General features: G+C 34.6%; 4 protein-coding genes and 1 pseudogene across 5 annotated transcripts; 1 reads left to right on the top strand and 4 right to left on the bottom strand.

The window, feature by feature from the left end:
- The first annotated feature begins 24 nt into the window (after nucleotides 1–24).
- LOC104729101 (F-actin-capping protein subunit alpha) lies at nucleotides 25–1,922 on the top strand. Its single transcript, XM_087473084.1, has 9 exons — nucleotides 25–42; nucleotides 399–488; nucleotides 576–649; nucleotides 869–1,030; nucleotides 1,104–1,182; nucleotides 1,258–1,335; nucleotides 1,505–1,579; nucleotides 1,666–1,701; nucleotides 1,799–1,922. The coding sequence occupies exons 1-9, from the start codon at nucleotides 25–27 to the stop codon at nucleotides 1,904–1,906; spliced, it is 720 nt and encodes a 239-aa protein (XP_087329210.1). The 3' UTR covers nucleotides 1,907–1,922.
- A 1,640-nt stretch (nucleotides 1,923–3,562) lies between these two features.
- On the bottom strand, nucleotides 3,563–4,758 carry LOC104727351 (uncharacterized). The gene is made up of 2 exons (XM_010446427.2): nucleotides 4,159–4,758; nucleotides 3,563–3,982 (listed from the first exon to the last, which is right to left on the bottom strand). The coding sequence occupies exons 1-2, from the start codon at nucleotides 4,648–4,650 to the stop codon at nucleotides 3,923–3,925; spliced, it is 552 nt and encodes a 183-aa protein (XP_010444729.1). The 5' UTR covers nucleotides 4,651–4,758; the 3' UTR covers nucleotides 3,563–3,922.
- A 5,820-nt stretch (nucleotides 4,759–10,578) lies between these two features.
- On the bottom strand, nucleotides 10,579–12,948 carry LOC104727352 (wall-associated receptor kinase-like 21; annotated as a pseudogene). Its single transcript, XR_015572091.1, has 3 exons — nucleotides 12,089–12,948; nucleotides 11,877–11,921; nucleotides 10,579–11,790 (listed from the first exon to the last, which is right to left on the bottom strand). The product of XR_015572091.1 is annotated as a wall-associated receptor kinase-like 21 (transcript).
- A 695-nt stretch (nucleotides 12,949–13,643) lies between these two features.
- Nucleotides 13,644–14,620, bottom strand: LOC104727353 (uncharacterized). The gene is made up of 3 exons (XM_010446429.3): nucleotides 14,270–14,620; nucleotides 14,030–14,154; nucleotides 13,644–13,915 (listed from the first exon to the last, which is right to left on the bottom strand). The coding sequence occupies exons 1-3, from the start codon at nucleotides 14,431–14,433 to the stop codon at nucleotides 13,842–13,844; spliced, it is 363 nt and encodes a 120-aa protein (XP_010444731.2). The 5' UTR covers nucleotides 14,434–14,620; the 3' UTR covers nucleotides 13,644–13,841.
- A 760-nt stretch (nucleotides 14,621–15,380) lies between these two features.
- On the bottom strand, nucleotides 15,381–17,690 carry LOC109125039 (scarecrow-like protein 4). The gene has a single exon (XM_019232156.2). The coding sequence runs from the start codon at nucleotides 17,336–17,338 to the stop codon at nucleotides 15,602–15,604; it is 1,737 nt and encodes a 578-aa protein (XP_019087701.2). The 5' UTR covers nucleotides 17,339–17,690; the 3' UTR covers nucleotides 15,381–15,601.
- Between the last annotated feature and the right edge of the window lie 3,361 nt (nucleotides 17,691–21,051).

Here is a 21,051-nt window from a genome sequence, read left to right on the forward strand (position 1 = left end):
TCATACTGAAGTCTCTTTGGTCCAATGATATATGTTGGGAAGGTTAATATTTTTTTTTTATAAACATCTTAATCTAAGCAGAGGTTTAGTTTTGTAGATACTAGAGATAATAATTGATCATAGAAATAAGTACTTTGAAAATCTCGTAGGAGTTCTATAATCTTTGAGTGACTTGGTCGTGTGTCTTTTTTTCTTTGCTAGAGAGTTTTCATGAACTTGCGACTTATATATATCCTAAGATAACATGCAACACTTCTATGTTTGACTATTGTTGATCAAATTGGCAATTAACATATGTCCTGCATCTCCTTTTCTTGTTTATTTAAAAACGTTTTGGGAATACCATCTAGTGTTTATTCGCTGCAAGATTTAGGTAATACTGTTTTGTTGCGTCTCAGGTGATAGTTTCATCTTACAGTGAAATTACTAAAAATGAGTACATTGATCCAAGAACTGCCCCGGTTGCCATAGTTGATCATGTTAATCAGGTACATTTTTTTTATTTATTATTGTAGTTGCTCTTCATTATGGTGTGTCATGATCTGTGAATCCAATTCAATCTTACATCTCCTTTCTTTGACCAGATTTGTACAAAGGTACGGCCTGCAAATGATGAAGAGCTTTCGTCTTTGTATATTGAGGAGTACAGGTATGATTTTTACACCCAGCTGTAGGTTTCAAGATTAGGTTCATGCATCACACCATTCACTTCGGAATGCTCATATAGTCATAGCCTCAATTCTAATGGCAACAAAGGCAAACATTAGAAACGCACTTTCAGAAGTTTAGGAATAAAGGGCAATGAACCTGGAGTGATCTGCACTTATTTTTTGTCTTACCGCTGAAAAGGTTGGTTTGCTTGTTACAGAAATGCTCTTGATGCTGAAATCCAGATATATGTTAGTGAATCTTATCCGAAAGGTATATCTGCAGTTAATTGTGTGAAGGGGAAAGATACAGAGGGTCCAGGGTCCGACTTTGAGTTTGTTGTTATAATTACTGCCATGAGACTAAGTCCCCAGAACTTCTGGTAAGTTACAAATGACCTTCTTCTACTTATTCTCCATATAAATATACTGCGACTAAATCCAGGGTGTTTGCAGTAATGGAAGTTGGAGATCTGTATGGAACATTGATTTCCAGGATGAGTCCCAGGTGCTTGACATAAAAGGGAAACTGCAGGTAACATTTGCTACTCGTTTTCTCCGTAAGTTGGCTTAGAATGAGCTTATTCTAATTATTACTCCTTTCCTTCAGGTAGGAGCTCATTATTTTGAAGAGGGAAATGTGGAATTAGATGCAAAAAAAGATTTCCAAGATTCAACAATATTTCAGGTACCTCACATCACATCCAATCTGACCAAATGCATTTTATCTGCGTAATCGCGTAGAATAATCTTACCAGAAGCCAGGCCAGGATAGCATTAAATATACACCAAGTGAACAAATATGAAATATGTATAGGCTCTGATATAATCTTATCGTTTTTTTCGTCCATTTACAGTCTGCAGATGACTGCGCGATTGCCATAGCCAATATTATCAGGCACCATGAAACAGAGTACCTTGCAGCCCTAGAGGTTACCAAATAGCAACTCAGTATTTATCTTGTTCTTTACCATTTCCTGTGTTGTTAAACTTGTTGTATGTCTGACCCAATGATTAGGTAGCTTATTCTAAATTACCGGATAACACTTTCAAGGTAATCGTCTCTTCCATAAAACAATTTTAGTGGCTGCAACGATGGGAGCCTCGACATGCATTGACAAATTATCTGAAATGATTTTGGAACTTTGCAGGATTTGAGGAGGAAACTTCCGGTGACACGAACTCTGTTCCCATGGCAGAACACTTTACAGTTCAGCCTAACAAGAGAGGTCGAGAAAGAACTTGGACTTGGCAAGTGACTTACTATAAACTCGCAACCTTCAGTTCTTTATTTCGTTGTCAAGGTTCTCTGTGATTTCCATTATGTAAGTGAACGTAAGTATCAGTGATATTATTTCTGTTGTGTCGTGTGTCTTTATCCTCTTGGTTGATCCTTTAAAGTAATGTACAAACCGCATGCAAGTGTCGGAGAAAAAAATAGTATCATCGTTTGATTGATATTGTTTAGTATCTCTCTCAGTGTTGGTGGGGTTTGAGAAAAGAAAAGAGAAAAAAGCTCTGATGCCGAGAATCGAACCCGAGTCTCCTGGGTGAAAGACGGCTATCCTAACCGCTGGACGACGTCGGATTTGATGTCAGAAGATTTAAAACAGAATAGTTGTTCGAAATTCTGATAGATATTGTTTAACTTTAGGCTTTTGCTTCTTCATATTTTTTTCGTAAGAACTTTCTATGAAATGCCTTTTATATTAAATAACCATCAAAATCATCCCAATCATATATATAAAAGTAAGATTTCACTTTCTCCTTATTGATCTATTTAGCATTTAATTTCTAAAATAATAATATTATTTTAAATTAAATAAAAATGTAAAAATGTAATTATTTAATAATATTTATTTATTCAAATGTAATAATATTTATTTTAATTTAAAATTTTGGATTAGCATGCCTCATACTTGTTCAGATCAACTATCAGATAGGTGGAGAGGAAGAGCAGGGTCTAGTTATGAGAGACATAAGGAATCTCCATTTTTTTGGATTAACCAACGGTACAGAAAATGCCCTTTAGACTAGTGTGGGAAAAACCTTTTACTAATCTAATTAATAGGGAAAACTTCTTTGTCAAACTTTAGATATCGTCGATTATGCACAATTAGTAAATATAGTCTAAGTCTCTAAAACTCGCCCCAAATCATTTTCTTTCTTTTGATTGTTTGTGTGTTGTTGAATTGTATAATATACAAACTATGGTCCAATTAAACTTTAAATCAAATTAGTTAAAATAGAAGCTTTACTGTTATTTTAATTTATTATTCAACATAAGTTTGACAAACGTATCATCAGAGATTCTTTTCTAAATCACAAAAATCGCGGTTATTCTTGCTTCAGCGTGAAAAGGAGACAAGTTAAGAATTGCAATTGTTCTCAGTTCTTTATGAAACAAAGAAAATATTTAGGATTTGAGATATGGTGGAGAAGGATGTGAGAATAGTTATTTATATGATAAAAAGTTATGGAAGTTAAATTTCTAAAATAATTATATTAGAAGAGTTACAATTATAATCAATAGTGTGTTTAAATGAAAATGACCCAAGGAGAAAAAGCTAATTAACAATTTATGTAATTTCAATTACAATTTAATAGGAAATAATGAATTTAAAATATGCATTAATGTATATGATTAAATGTGTTGATTAATTAAAAATAAATATAAAAAATTTTAAAATTAAATGTCAAATAGACTAATAAGGAGAGAGGGATATGTTTTTATACTCATTGAATTTACTCTAGTGTAATCCGATCATATTAAACTTTTAATGTGCATATTATATGGGAAAACCGCAATAAAGAAATGCTAACTTTTTGTATGACTAGGAATATTTGATGCATTAAGCATAACGCAGTCAACGAGAGAGAAATTGGAGTTGAGTGGTAGTAACTCTTTAAAAAATGGACAAACAAGAGATCTATAAATTAACGTCCAAGACAAAAGATATATATATATGCATTAGTACTTCAATTTAAAAAAAACTGGAAATTAAATTTTCTGAACTACTCACACACTCTGTTAACTTCCATAACATAGACTGAAAGACAGCTCTAATAATCCTCACCCGTTAATGAAATAGACTATCTCCGTAAACAACACATAACTGCCTTTTTCTTCTAATATTTTTTTTTTTAATGACTTTTCAGATCTAAGATTAACATAAATTTAAATAATTTAAAATCTGGAAGCAACCATTGTTCCTAAGTAAATAAAATGAACACAAGTGAAAGCTTTTTTTCTTTTTCTTTTATCTCTATTAGCTCTACATACTCTTCTTCATCTCCCTGCTGCAACTTGACCCTTCTCTTCCACCCATTCCTTCCTAACAAATTTCCGGAAAAAAACAAAAGTATACTTTTACATAATCCATTTAAGAGAACACAACAACTAATTACACGACTTTCATCGACACAGTGAATGAAGAAAAAGTCGATCTTTTATTTTTCTTATAACAAAACCAATAATTAATTAAACCAGAACAGAGAATAATAAAAGTACCTGAGATTGTTTGTTATTGTTAATCATATGAACAAATCGTTCTTCATTGTTCTTAGACCCAACATGGGCCCTCTTAAGGCCCAAAAGCCCTTTCCACCTTCCCTTGGAAGAAGAATAAGAAGAAGAAGAAGAAGAAGAGGATGAGAAGATGGGTGGCTTGAGAGAGAAGATGTTGGTAGCATCACGTGGACCTGCTTCATCTTCGTCTTCTTCAACGAGAAGCTCTTCTCTCAATGTTCTCTGGACTTGATTGGTTTCCTTGAAAGGCAAAAGCTTTCCTTTAGAGAAGAGTTCATCAGCTGGCATCATCGTGTAGTTTGCGACAGAAAACTCGAAATTATCAGAAGAAGAAGAAGAACCCTCTGGTTTAGAGAGAGGGCTTGATCTCGTCGTCTTGGTCGTCTCAGGCCTAATCTCAACGAAATCGTTAGAGAAAGAGATTCTAGGACTCATACCACCACCATTGGAGTTGTACATTTCTAAGCATGCCATTAGAGAGACAGAAGAGCTCGTTTGTGTCGAATTATAAACTCACTTTAAAGACTCTTTCAGACAGACAGAGAGAGAGAGTTAATTCTGGTAGGGACAGTCAAATTGCACAGAGAAGCCTTGTGTGCAGTAAAGGGTATTTATATACTACTCAAATTACTCATTTAGTTCTTCTTTGTGCACAAAAGATCAATGATGAAGCCATAATAACCAAAAAATACTAGTTTAATATATCACTATATCTTATTTTTCATTATTAAAAAAAAAACTTGCTCGTACAGTATTTTTTTCTTTATTGTGAAGGAAAATATTCATTGATTGCTTTTTTAATTTTATAATTGTGATTAGTTAATTATTTACTGTTTATCAAAACATTTTTTAAAAAATAATTAATTTATCATCAAACCAATCTGTACAGTACTTGAGAGCTGGTGATGTCTTTAGACACGTGTCAATTGGCTGTTCGGCTATTGGAATTTTGGACAAAAAAATAGACCCAAGAATTTCTGCTGAGACACGCTCCCATACAGTTGCTTACTTGCTTATATAAAAAATAAAAATAACACATGCAGCAGCAGCAGCACCTGTTTCATTTATTTTTCTTGTTGGGATAAATATTTGCCATTGGTTTAACATATTGTGTAGTGTTTGAATATGGTTTTAATGTTTGGTGTACACTCTTAACTGCAACTATTGTATTTGTATTTTAGCTTTTATTATCTTGGATAATATGAAGTGATATGCATTGCCAAAATGTCAGGTCGTGTACATCAGTACATTTGACAAGATATTTTGTCATAAAGTAATAACTGTGTTTTTTCTTAATTGTCGAATTAGTTAACAGACAACAAAATGTCGATTTAATTCGGTAACTAGTGCTTTTTATTTATTTATTCAGGGAAGGCTAATTAACTAATTAAAAACCATGTTTACCAAAGTAAAAACACTTATGTCTCAAAAAAAACAAAAAAGTTAAGCAAAGTAATAAGTAGATTCGAACATTAATGTTTAGAAGTTGCGAAAAGTCTACGACTTGCTTTATATATAAAAAAAAAAAAAAGACAAATACACACGTACTGATGTACACATAGATAAGTATAAATATTAATATAATAGTATTAACCATTTACTATTAACAACAAATCATATACTAGTCTAAAGTTTCTGCGGGTGATTAATTTGAAGGCAATTTAGGATGACTCCGAGAGGCCTCCTCCTTAACATAGCTTAATATAGTACATACTTGCTTATTACTATTGAAGTAAATTGTAGTAATATAATTTTACACTAATGTTTTTTTTTTCTTTTTCAAAAACACAGAGAGGAACCTATTTAATGAGGATTCTCAGTAACAGGTTATTATTAATTACGAAAAATATAAATGGTCAACCTGCGCATTTACTTTCAGTTTTTTTGCTTCTTTTCTAGTGGTTAATGGAAAGATCCGCTCCTTGGGTTAGTTTATTATTCACTTCTATGAAATGAAGAGCATCGGGTATATAATCGTGGGTCCAAAACAAAAGATTCAAATTTGAATAATTGATAAAAACTTATACTAGTATATATTAGAGAGAAAAAATATTAAAAGAAATGAGGGGGAAAAGATATAAAAGGAAAGTGTCATAGTAGCCAGATTTGGAGAGATGGCATCTCTTCCACGGAAGTGCCTTTGAAAGCTACGTCACTCTCTTTTTCTCGTCAATACGCAAAAAAACAAAGCGTAATCAATGAGCCTCTGGGACAGCCAGAGTGTCTCTTCTCTATCTTCTCTTGCAATAAATTCGACCAAAGATTGTTAAAATCGTCAAAGCATGCATCCTCCTTTGTAGTCGTCTGTCTATATGTGATTTCTAATAAGTACTATCTTATTACTAATATAAATCATTTATTGTTTTATTTTTTCTTAGATTAAAAAATACGAACCATATATAAATCTCGCTCTTGCAGCATTGACTGTGGTTTTTGACTCAATAGTGAAAAGAAAGGTTTATATTAGCTGCCGATGCCGACCATTTCGCCTGACCCTTGCACGTGCTTCTCTTCTGCATCTCTCTCTCATTCTATATATATTACTATTTACTTTACACACACTACTCTATACTCTTATATATAAGAGTTGCATGTGTATATTTTTACAAGTATACACACAATCATAAAGAGACCCAAGAATATTGCTATTACTGACGTGAATGTAAGAGTAGTAACCAGCGTATCCTGGTCTAGTTTAGTGTGAAAATCACATTTTAATCATATCAAAGCCATCGCCTCCTCCATCTTTATTTTGGTATCTATCTTGTACGTAATTAAGGTTAACAGAACATTCACATGGGCACGTTAGAAGCGGTTGAATCTAGAATTCACACAATGAATTTGTTTGAGTGGGGGATAAATTCACTTAAGATCTCCTTCTAAAACAATGGATTAAAACTAGAAAATAAAGAGGGGTTCTGATCTTTTGAGAAAAAAGTTAAGGTTTTGCCCAAGAACAATGAAAAACTAGGGTTTTTGTATTAATTGCTCGATACTTTACAATGAGAGGATCTCTCTCTATTTATATGAATACATTGATTATAAAATAAGTCTATTTTCCTTAAATCTCTGATCTTCAAATATGGTAAATTTCCTCTTCTGATGATCAAGTCGGGCTTAGGGGGCGGTCTCGGAGGTCGGTCAAGTGACTCCGCCGAGCTTCTGCTTATAGGCCAGTTTAGCTAGCCCAAAAGGGGGTCCCTCGGTTTAGTTAATATGCAAAGTTTATTTGGTTTACCTTCGGTTTAGATCGGTATGTCGTGGGTACTAAATCCCGTACCAACAGAAGCTTCGATTTTGCTCCCATAGACTAGTTTCTTATCACTTTATTTATGATTAACTCGTAGTAATATTATTTGATTTTTGATGGAGCATCTTCTAGCCCTTCTACTTACTCTCAAAATACTTTTGATGTAATATCTTCTTATGAACCATCTTTGGTTCTGTTAAACTATTTGAAGTCAAAGAGGACATTGGTTGTCAATCACATGGTTCAGAGAACGCTTTTCTCAGGTGATGAGTGGCAAGTGGGTTTATGCCACGTTTCGGTTTCATTATAAAGCCTCTCTCTCTCCTGCTCTCATCCGCATGACTGGTCAAAGATATAGTTCTCTGTTATTTTCCAAAATAATTGATTGACCTTTTTGGAAATACTCCAATACTAGATAATTTGGTTGACAAAGTTTGTTTTTTTTTTCCTTGTAGAACTTGGAATTTTTACCTTTATAATAAGAGCCGAAATTCCAAATGCTAAGAATTATTATTTTAGCTATCAGAAAAATATTCCGAGCCACTTATTTTATGCTCTTACATTCCAAAAGATCATCCACTCTTCGAATAAAAATTGAAATTTATGCACTAACAGTCCCATTCTCGGATGGGATATCCAGACATCGGCTTCTTTCAATGCAGTTTTACAATTAATAAAATGCCTTTAAGTACGACAAAAACTTTCTATTAAATTGTAAATTTTGTCATTTTAATTTTTTTAAATATAAAAATCAGTTGTGTTATAAAATCAAACATGATAAAAAAAATCATAAATTTAACTTGACGTCCAGGTGAGCCAAATCAAACTGATGACCTCACATATTCTAAACCATTTTCTTTGACCACCAGAAAAACGAAACAATTTTATAATCATGAATTTAACTCGTTTTCATATTTAATTGATCGCTACCACCTATGTTTTCGTGTTTTTTATTCAATGTTTTCTTATTCTTCATATTCTTTCCTGTCATTTTCATTGTCAAATTTTGTGTTAATTGTCATCATAACTTTTACCGTTTGGTTATTCGTTATACTCTTTTTCTTCTTCTTCCTCGTCAACTTCTTCACATTTCTTCCACTGAAAAATATTTTTTTAGACTACCACACAATTTGTTAACCCATCAAACTCTAAGAACAAAATCATTTCTTTTCACATAAAATTTGTGAAATTCATGATTACCAGCATAGTCAACACATACACCCAATTATTGACAATCTTATCCATATACTTATTTGGTTTTAGATCCACGCGTTTAGAAACTTCTCAAACCAAAATCCTTACTTGGTTTATAATATTTTAAAAACATAATAAAATATACTAATTTTTTATTTAATATGAATCATATGATATATAGAAATATGAGTACACTATAAGAACATATTACTTATAAATAAATAATATCAATTATATTATATCATCAAATAATATAAAATGTATTATATTATCAAATAACAGTAACCGTATATAACAGTAACCGCTTGAACCGTAAACGTATTTAAACGTAACCGTTTAACCGTTTGTTAAACGGTTTTGGTTAAGATTACAAAAATTTCTAACCATAACTGATGGTTAATAAACCTTAACCGTGACAACCGTTATGCCTATGTATAGCTAATAAAACATGTGTGTTTGTCATCCATCTTTCTTCTTTAAATCTTAAAATTTGAGTCAAACATCAAATTAAGGTCTTGCGATGTCAATCCTTCTTCCTTAGACCCAAAAATAAAAAATTAATGAAAGAATATCAACTCATCTATAAAATCATACACAAAAATATGTTTTACAGCTCATAAGAAATAAAAAGCACAAATATAGATAAATAAGATAATTTATGTTTTGCATCAATATTTATAATATTTTAAACTTTTAAAAGGTTTCGAAATATAAAATTTAAACCTTTTAAAAATATTCAATATTTATAATATTTTAAACTTTTAAAATTTAAAACTTATAATATTTAAAAACTTTTTAAAAGCTAAGAACTTTTAAAAGTTTCAATATTTATAATATTTAAACTTTTAAAAAATTTAAATATTATAATATATTTTGAAACTGTTTAAAGTTTTAATTTGATCAAATAAAAAACCAGATCAAACCAAATAAAACTTTTAAACTTGGACGCCTGATAAATCAAGTTTTCCTGCTCATTCGTTGTTGGAAGCATATTAATCTTATTTATACTGGTTCTGAACCATTATCTAAAAAATTTCTAGTCGATGTGGGATATTGTGCTTAGTTATTTGATTTCCATAAATTTAAAATTTTCTTTTTTCTAAAAAATTATGTAAATTTAAAAAATGTTTATGAATGACAAAATTTTTTGTAAATTTAAAAAATGTTAATGAGTGATATGTCAAATTTATATTGGTTGCTTAAAATCCTAGAACGGCCTTAAAAGCTTATAGCTTCTACTTTTTATTGGTATAGATGTAAGCATCATAAATATATGAACATTATGAAAATATTGCTTGGATACATGTTTTAATTAGGAATATTTACTCCTCTATAAGAGGTTCTATTTTTGTTTGTCCACGGGAGGATGCTATTAGTAATATAGTGTGTGTCATTAACCACGTAAAGGATTTGTTTCTTCTTTTTTGTTTTTTTTATTATTGAACTATTTTCTTAAGTTTTATAGTTGTACGATATGATAATGCACGATAATATATTTTTGGGTCCATAAAAATGTAATTACTAATTAATTCATCGAAAGCTGTTCACAGGGTACTACGGAGGCGTACGTGCGGGGTTACAATTGTTTTAATTAAAAAAATTACAAAGTAACCAATAAGAAATGTCTTCGTAGTTTTGTACTATTAATCAACTAGTAATTAAATTAGTTTTAACTTAATACCACCGATAAGATAAGTAATTTAAAACTAAAGTCTTCAAAATGGTCGGCTTCGGATAAGCTGACAAATGGAAGCAATGAGCTGTCGTGAATTAGTTGGACTATGTGCTGCGTATCTTCCACTGACCATATACGATCCTTCCTTAATTACAGTACTTTACTGTAATGCTTTTCGAAACACTTACAAAAGCTTATTGTGTCACATTGTAATTTCTCAAGGCCCACTTCGGAGGACCTCTGTAGAATTGAAATGGCCCAATATTATAGCCCATACTACGTCGAGAAGGTTTTTTTTTTTTTTTCCATGTTGTGGGTTCCCTCAAGAGTTTTACTTCATACACAAGGAACAAAAAAAAGAAAAGAAGACTGAACTAATCTAATCTCCTGGAGCGAATTTCACACACTGGGAGATGATCATGTCTCTTCATATCGGTTTTTGGACTTCCTTGACTCTGTACCAAAGTACATAAGCTTAATCCGTTGGAGATCTTCCGTAACTTCTATCATTGTAGGCCTCATGTTTCTATGAAAGGATAAGCAGCTAAAGGCCAGTTCAGCTAAGTTGTGGATAGAGGCAAACATTTTCGGATCGTTTTCTGTTTTTAAGCAGGGATCGATGATATCTACCATACGCCCTCTTCCTATCCTGTCGATGGCAAGAGAAGCTAGATTCACTTCGGTGTAGGGACGAGTAAAGTCTATGACTTTAAATCCTGAGATGATTTCCACGAGAACAACTCCAAAGCTATACACATCGCTCTTGTCCGAGAGCTGAAAATCTTGGTGATACTGAGGGTCTAAGTATCCTGGAGTGCCTTGCGGAGCCGTGGAGATATGAGATGCTTCGAAATCGGTGGACATGCCGACCCTAGAGAGTCCGAAATCCGAGATCTTGGAGTTGAACTCGAAGTCGAGGAGGATGTTGCTAGATTTGATGTCCCGGTGGTAGATAGGAGGGTTTACTGAAGAGTGGAGATGTGCGATTGCGTTTGCGGTTTGAGACGCAATGGCGAGACGGAGCGGCCAAGAAAGCGGTGTTTGGCCTCTCTCGTGTTGTAAATGCTGAGAAAGCGTTCCGTTTGGCATGAACTCGTAGACTAGAAACGGTTCTCCATCGGCGATGCAACAACCTAAGAGACGGACTAGGTTCGGGTGGCTCACAGAGGAAAGAAGCTTGATCTCGTTCACGACTTGGTCAATGCTCGTAGTGTCTTTACGTCTAGACGTTTTATAGCGACCCATGAGCTGTTTGGGAACTCGCCAGCGTAAACTGTTCCATATGCTCCAGTTCCGAGCTTGTTCTTGTCAGAGAAACTATCAGTAGCTTTCTCAATCTCTTTGTAGGTATAGAAAGGAACACTGGAGTTTCCAGCTAGCTCGCAAAGCAAGCGATTCGCGATTGATGATGTTGTTGTCAATGACGCAGATCGCTTGTGTCGGAAGATATACGTAAACATCAAGACCGCCAGTACTAAAACTCCAACCAAAACCCCTGCTATATATATAAGACATAAACACAAAAGATTCAACTTTTTTAGACTTCACTAAACTGAATAATATGATTAGAAGTTTACTTACCAGTACCAAAAACCACGAGCTTGCGTAGTCCTCTGTGTTTGGCAACTAAAATCATGAAAGAAAATTTATCTTTATTCCGCGAATTTTGAAAAAGTCGAAGTCTTTTTTTTTTCATTTTGGGTACGAAAGTCCACGTGTCAGTGTATGATTGGTTCTTATCTGTCGGTAAAAATTTTTGAAAAAAAAAAAGAAAGTCAAAGACGGGAACGAACCTAATCGGCGGCAACCGCCAGGCACGGTGAAGGCTTCACCGGTAAATCCATCACGACAAGTGCAGCGATGACCGAATCCACCGTCGGCGAGTTTGACATCCGTACAATCAGCGTTCTCCGAGCAGTTAGCCTTATTACAACTTTTCTGAAGCCACCAATCAAGCTTGAGCCGACCCAAACTGAACGAAATATCCGATTTAGTATTCTTGGAATCAGGCGTAATCGAAGAGAACCAATACTTACATCCACTTCGGTTCAAAACGTCTCCAATACTCATCACATCGGCGGCAGTTGTTGTATTCGTCGTCGTGACCCCGTCGAGACAAGTAACCGGAGATTTGCATCTGCTGATATTTAACCGATCCTCTACGAATTTACGGCGGATTAAACAATTATACGACTGTTCCTTCTTGCATCCTTGGACGAGAATTATGTTCTGTAAATACGACGGAGCCATGTTTTCTTGGGAGAGTTGTCCTATTTTACCGATCTTGCGTTTGCAAACCGGCGGGACCGTGACGTAGATGTTGGTATTGGTTACTTCCTGTACCGCGAATTCGCCGATTACCGCATCTCCGGTTATCTTAGAGCAGTTGAATCGGATCGGATAACCGTCGGCGAAACCGAATGGATAACGCAGCGAACCGGCCTGGCACTTAACCGAACCGGTGGTTTGTTTAGCTATGGCTTGAGTGGTTAAGAAGAAGAGGAAGACGAGATACGGTTGGCGAGTCTTTCCCATGGAGAATAAAGGAAGAAGAAGATGATGATCGAGTTCCTCCTAATAATGTAATGTAATCATATAAGTATATGTTTGATTGTTTCGTTACCACCGGTTTGAGTTGACCTTTATCATTTGTTCAATGACTTCAGACTAATCGTATCGACTACTAGAGAGAGCTGATGATAAGGGGCAGTCTTGTCATTTGGTTTCAACGTTCCCTAATCATATACTTAGGTGATTGATTTAAATGAAATTGTCCCCAGTTTTCATCTAAACTGCAAAAGATATCATGGCACTAATTCAACTTCATCGATATTAAACACAAATTAATGTGTAAATGGAAATAAAAGTCAATCCAACTAATTTATTGGTCTTTGAACTAAAATCCCATTGGGTCATTGAGCAACATAAATGTAGAACACTAACCACTAAAGTCTTATTTAGCCGTAAAGATGATGACTGAAAACTTGTCTGACGAATGTGGACTCGTCCCATTACTCTTCAAACTTGTAAGACGTTACTATATTTGCATAATTACTTTACGAATACAAGAGTTATATGATCCATCTTAAGCTAAAATCAGCGTAGAGTTCTTACTTAAAAGATGAATTACCAAAGTTATAGTTCTTACTTAAAAGATGAATTGCCAAAGTTATAGTTTTGTTCAAGTTGCTAATTTTAATGTGGTAGCTTCGGACTCAAAATCTGAAAACAGATTAATATTCATAGCTGACGTTTTCTAAGACATTGCTATCTGCTGATGGTCCAACTAAAAGAAATATTGAACCGTAGATTTTTGTTCATCAATAAACAAATTAAACTAGTCAAAAGTTCAATAATCAACCAAAACGCTACTTATTCAACGAGTGTTACATAAGTGACAAGGGTGACAAAAACAAACACGACAAAAAGTTTACGTGTCAAAAAAACGCAGTCAATGAAACGAAACTCGAACCAGAGTGTACACAAAGTACAGAGCAAAAGCCTGATTTATTAAAGCAAAAGAACAGAAAAGTAAGTAATTCCTCTTCAGCAATGAGATTGTGTCTGGTTTCTTGCTTTCTCCTTCTCCTTCGCTTCACTACCTTGAGTTTTGTCATAATCTTCAAAATCGAAAACACATACACACATAAATCTCGTTAAGACGTTAACATTCCAAGTGATATCTAAATTAAGAACTACTGTGCTTATTTATAATAATAAAAAAAATTGATTACCAGGGTGATTCTCATGGACCTCGTTATCCTTTTGAAGAGTTTGATTTCCTCCATAGGTTCCTCCAAACCCTTCTTCATCAGACCTCGTCGCGTACCCTTCTCCAAACGAATGCGACATCACGTCACTGCTCCATCAAAGTAAAAAAAGGCGAAGGAAACAAAAAAAAAATCATTAGCATAATATCCAAATTAATTAACGAATCACAAACTATTATACATATACAGTGGAACGAGACGAACCCGGTTTTCTCGTTTGGAGTTTCAGGCTTTTTATCCATCTTTTGCTGATCAGGAGCGGTGGCGAAACTAACTCGAGTGACTTTGCGGCCTAATCGAGACGGTGGCGAGAAGAAAGCGACGGTATTCGAGGGTAGTGATCGGATGGTCTTAAACGCGTTGATCATTTCTCAGCTTCTCGAGGTTTCTTGTGGCTTAGATTTATAGAGTAAGTAGTTTTTATTCTTACGAGAGGATAAGTAATTTTAAGATCAAACCTTTTACAGTAGGTTACGATATTAAGTACTGGGTTTTGATTATTAAAAAAAAAAGGTCGATAAAGGTTGTGTTAACGAAATTAAACACGTCAGGATTAAATTCTTAATTAAGCGTCCCTGTCTACCGACATGATCGTACGACGGTGTCTTGATCAGAGTTAGCCTCGTGGACACTCTAGTGACAGATGGCAGAACAAAGCAAGTAGTTTGTCAGAACTGCGAAACGTGTTGAGCGCTGCGACGGGTTCAGATTTCTATGAAAAAAGACCTCTTTTACAAATTTGGGCCATCAAAAATCTTAAATGGGCCAAGTAAGTTGGGCCGGAACACGTCGGCCAGGACATCCAGAGGAAAGAGTTGTGGGAACCACTTGACCGTTAAAGATGATGGAGTGGATGACGTGTATGTGGCGTACGTCATCATATTGGCACACTCAACAAGAAAAAAAAAGAAAGATCAGTAGTACTGTGAGTGAGACTGACACTGAAAGACTCAAATAGAGCAAATGTGGGAACTTTGACATTTTATGTTTAACCAAGAAACAAAAGAAAATAACACTTAGAAAACATAATTTGTATTCGTTATACCTTTGTACGTATTCACATATTTTAGCTTCATAGGTTGTAGTACCATATTCACATACTTAATATAGTTGTAGTCTTGTAGAGATAGATTCATATATCAAAACTAGATTTCATATCCCATTTAAGCAAAATTACAGATGAAAGCGTAACTACAAATATTATTGGCTTTCTCACCTGCCTAAGCTTGCGAAATAGTAGTAGTTACATCTCAAACAGATGACCAGAACCAGTTTACTTATCTAAAGAGATATGAACAACACGACTAAGAACAGCTTTCAACAACCTACTTCACAAATCCAAATATGTTAAAAAATAAATACACACATTAGATTCAGAGAAATTCAAAACCTACCCCTGAAACAATTCAACATCGAAACTAAAAGCAAAAACACACTATAAAGCAAACCCATGGCGTATATTAACAATTGAATAACATTCGGAAACAAAATAAAACTAAAAAAAAAAGAAAAAGAAACCGGATCGGTTCGGTTTGGTTATCGCCAAGAAGAAAGAGTAAGGAGAGGCAAATCATTCCAGGCCAAAGAGACGAAGCCTGGCTTAGACTCAACGATTGAATACAAACTGCTGTAGTTGTAATTCCATAACAGAATCTTGGCTTGGCTCACTGCGTAATTACTCAGCTTAACCGATTCAAAACCGGCATTCTCCATTAATACCCGCCATTGCTCTTTCTCCTCCATTCTTTCTCTATGAATTCCGGTTTTCTCCGGTCCGATCAAACCCGAGATTCTCCGTCCGAACAGTACTCGCTCCACTCTCACTCTCTCTTCCGAATGACGCCCCAGGTTCGGTTCGAGGGATTCGAAAACCGCTGAATAGAATTGAATCGCGTTTTTAACCCGGTTAGCAAAACCGACCCGGTTTAAGCTCACCTCGTACTCACCGAGAGTGACGACCCTCGGGTTCAACGATTTGGCGAGCCGCAGCGCGGTGTCAACGATCGTCGGCGTCTCCTCGAGTAATTTGTAGAGCTGAAGCATGAAATTAACGGCAAGAGCCTCATCCGGGTCGACCCGGAAACTTGACCCGTTTAGTAAATGTATGGGAGCGAGAATTGGGACGAACTCGAAATTCAGATCCAGAACCTTGGCGAAATCACGGAGGCGGTTCCCGGTGGCGATTAGCGACGGTTCAGGAGATTCACCGAGGGATGGAGCGGGTATACCGGAGACCCGGATTTGAGTGGGTTTACCAGAAGAACGAGTGGCTAGAGCTTGGAGTAGAGCAGGCCATTGGATACCTTGCACGATCCCAAAATCGACGATGTGAATCTTGTTTGAATCCTCCGTCGCTTCTAGAATCGCTTGATTCGCCGTCAAATGCGCGAATTTGGAGTAAGGACAAGCGTCGTTTAGGGTTTTGTAAGATAAGATTAAATCCTCCGTAGACGAAGACGTCGTCGGAGACGGCGAATAATCAGGAGATAGTCTGTTGGAGAGAGCCTCCGCGAAGTAAAAGCCAACTCGCTCAGTGGGATCACCTAGCTCCGATACAGATTCACGGATCTGAACGAGGGACTTTGAAGCTTCGTTCGGGTCAGAGTCTGAGATCCGAGCACAGTTGTAGATGGCTTTGAGGAGAGGTGGTTCCAGGTCGAAGTCGGAGTCGTTAGTCTCTAGATCTTCTGTGGCTGTTGTTGTTGTTGTTGTTGTCTCATGAGGAGGAATCGATAATGGCGAAGAAGGAGGCCACAGGGTCGGCGGAGGAAGTGGACTCGACGTATCGATGACTCGGTTGTTTAGATCTGAACTGAGTCGACTCGGGTATGTAGCGAATGGATCAGGACCGTAGATTGCGTAATCCGTAGCAGTAGCCGCGACGGAGTCTCCACCGGTAATAAGAGTCTCCATCCACTCGTCGGACTCAAACTCGGCGCCGTCGGATCCACCGCCGAAATCAGAGAGTCTAAACCCACCTCCGGTGGTAGTAGCGTGGTGGTGGTCTAAAGAAGGAAACGGAAAGGCAGGATCGTTGGAATCTCCGCCGGCGGTAACTTGAAAAGGGTCGGGAAAAGCAGAACCGGAGAGACCAAAACCGAGGGAAGTGTTGTTGGGCCATGGGTTAAGAGACAAAGGGTTGATACCAAAAAGCTGATGGTCTTGATGATGATGATGTTGCTGTTGTTGTTGCTCTTGTTGCTGCTTCTGTTTGATGACTTGTTGAGCGATAGCCATAAGATTGCCACTATCAGTAGTGCACATGTAAGCCATTCAAATCCCCTCCCTCCAGATCTATCTAAACCCACCCGGCCACTGCCACACTTGCAGATGATGATTCGCGTCACTGAGGAAAACGAAGAAAACGATGACGCAGAGGGGAGAGGGGAGAGGGGAGAGGGGAGAGAGAGAGAGAGAAACGGCGAGGGTCTCAAACTTTGGATTTTAGAAGAGAGAGAGAGAGGTCAGCCCTAGAAAGTGGATCAACGTTTCATTAAAGTGACGGTCTGATGATATACATTACTAACTAGTACTAGTAGTAGTATTTTTTTTTTTTTTTTTTGGACTACCGTACTAGTAGTAGTATAAGATACGATATTTCGTAACGGTAATAATACTAAACATCTGTTCTAATAGTGTGTGTGATCAGATTTATTTGCACATGGTTTTATTTTAGGGAGGCAAAGATATTGATTACATGCAGTTTATTTCCACATTAGTTTTTTTTGTTTGGTTTAGATAATAGAGAATTAAAATTGTTAATTATATCTATATATACATTTTTGGAGACATTTATAAAATAAATTATGAAATTTGCACTTATTTACAAGCATGTCATTGATAATAAATATTTTTAATTTTAATTTATAAAATTAAATTTAAACCCAAGATTTTGTGCAGAACAAAATTTCTAAAATATCTCTTTAATCAATCAACGACTAATTACAATATCTCATTAAATATTTGTTTTGTAAAATTCCTAAATATTTTTTAAAATATATCCTTAATTCATTACAATATTTAATGCTAACAATAAAAATGTACGTGCAAATCCCAAATTAATCTTTACGTCAATACATATTTGTCCATTTTATATGCAAAAAAAAGGAAAAATAAAAAAAATTATCATATTTCATAACTTATTTCTGAATTATATGTAAACAATTCTAAAATTAAGATATTTTAAAGATAACGTATATTTGATTAGCAAGATTTTTGGTACTATATTTTTTTACATTTTCGATATTTGGATTTTGAAAAACGTGCATGTTGTACTTAAGCAAAAAATAAAAATGGTGTTTGGATATCTAGCGAGATGAGTTTGGGTATTAATATAAATTAAAAATTATTTTAATAACTGTTAGTAAATCATCAGTTCATTATTTTGTTAACATCATCGACGTTTGAATATTAAGTATATCTAATTAAGTTTATTAAATTACGATTATGTAAAATAAACAAACAGTACTATGGTATATCACATGTTATATTCTGAATTTAACAATTTAAACCGGCAAATCTAAATTTTTAAATCAGTAAATCTATATAATATATAGATATAAGGGGATATATATTTAAAATTTACAAAATATTAGTTATATATATAGTTAATCTATTAAAAAATTATATTTTTATTTTATTTTTAAAAATATAGTTTTGCGGTGTACCGCGGGTTAAAACTTAGAATATAAGTAATAATTTGTATGTATTCTATATATATGCTTACCTGATTTAAAAATATGTGGAAATAACTCATGTGTGTGTCAAATGCTGTTAATTTCATTGGTTTGCTTAAAAAAGCGATAAACCTTAGTTAAAAAAAATAAAAAAAATTGACTGGCAGAACCAAAAATAAAATATGATGGTGTATGACTGTATGCACCATTGATAAATAGACGATATATGACTTGCAATCACCGAAGAAGGATGTTCCTAATAACTTCATATAGTGCATATAATTAACGTCTCCATTGTAATTTGTAATATTCACGTGACGGTGACACTCTCGCATACTCAAATATTAAAGCAAAATGTTTTTTTTTTACATTTCTTTTGGTGGTGAGCAATAAACCCCGACTTCTTTTCCTTGTCAATTTTGAGATTATTAACTACTCCATTTTCTTTGTTTAAAACTCAAAACTTATATAAATATATGTGAATACATAAATATTAAGCAGATATGTATGTACTATATAATAAAGTTCTCTTGTAGTAATTTAGTTGGGTAAAAGAAGATGAAACTCGCTCAAATGCCCCGCTCTTTTCGGGGGACCCAACAACAGGTGGGGTCGTGGGGTTCACCACCGTCGACGCTGACATCATCTCACGCTGTTGTATTTGTATGTAGTAGAGTCTCTCTCTCTCTCTCATCTCATGTCATCACAACACAAACTGCTCTGACCCTGAGGTGGAGACTCACCTACCCCTCTCCATATAAATTCATTTAAATAGATAGAGATATAGTAAATGATATATGCTAATTACTTGTCTGTTATATTATTTATTAAACATTTTATATCATGGACACACAATCATATTATAGACAATATCAGCCCAATATATGTAGACACGGAAAAGGGATCCGCTGGTAGGCCCGTTTTTAACTGTTGTTGTTGGACCCATCCATCCATCCTTTCCACAACGAGAAGCAGAGAGGCTACCTCTATCAGTTTTATACAAAGCTTCCATCCAACATATGTAATTAATTTATCCCAAAAAAAGAAGAAGACAATTTTTTTTTTCTTTGTTTATAATCTTCTCACATATATATAATTGGAAAATTTGAATCCAGTACACTTGTCTAAAGAATCAAAATATCAAATAAACGTCAGTTTTTTTCTGTTGTTGGTTAAGTATTTTTGTTTTTAGCAAGAAACATTTGTTTACTAGCTCTTTTAAGTTTTTTTTTAAAGTGAATTGATAGAAAATACGTAGTTATGTTTTGTAATCTCTCTCAGTCTCAACTCCTGGACTAATCAATCTATCTCTCTTTTTGGTTGCAAACGTTGTCTCCGCTTCAAAAATGTCACTCCCTGCCTTCACTTTGCTGACCCACCACTTCTCACGTGCATATCTCTCTCTCTCAGTTCTTACATTGTGTCTTGCCTTTGGGTAAAAATCATTTTACTTACATATATAACTAGAATTACGTTTTTTTTACTCTAATTAATGAGTTCTATGTATGATTTCTTCCTTCCCCCTCAAGCGTAGGGTTTTTTTTTTTTTTTTTTTTTTGTTGAGAGAGAGGCATTATAAATGACTCACATTTTCTACTACAACACATTCTAGCATCTAGCAACGACGACCTGGCCAATCTATAATTCCTTCAGATCCGCAAATATTTGATCCTCTATAATCAATTAAAGCTGTTGACCAAAAGATGAAGAAACAACTTGTATGCTATATAGAGCTAGCCTAAAAATGTCTTCTCTGATCCGGATTTACCTAAAAGAAACATCAAAAAGAGACAAAATGGGACCTCGTGCTCTGACAGTTATTGATACAGCTATGATCATCTCAAAATAGTTTATGATAGATACACAATTCAAACATAACTTTTCAGAAAATAAAACAAAGAACATCACCAAGGCCTCTCTTCTTTTGGTGAACTAGACAAAATATCTGGATATAATATCAAGACGCAGTATCTAGACGCAACATGTAGATAATGTTCGTTTGTGTTATTGGTTCATGTGTCCATAAATTGTATCTCGATTCAATTATGTTTGTTTTGTAATTTGATATATGTATCTAGATATAATATATGTAAAATACCAAAAAGCCATTTATTTTATATTGAATATGTTTTAGTGGTTTAAATTTACTTATGTTTTCTTTCCTTATTTTCATATATATTAAATAAATATTTAAAAATGAGATTTTGTGTTTTTGGTAGAAAAACAAATTTTGCAGTTTTGGCGGGAAAACAAGACTTTACGAATTTGGCGAAAAAATAAAATTTTGCATTTTTTTTTGTGGAAAACGTA

Source organism: Camelina sativa, chromosome 11 (genome assembly GCF_030686135.1).
Source record: "Camelina sativa cultivar CO46 ecotype springtype chromosome 11, ASM3068613v1".
Classification (NCBI taxonomy): Eukaryota; Viridiplantae; Streptophyta; class Magnoliopsida; order Brassicales; family Brassicaceae; genus Camelina; species Camelina sativa.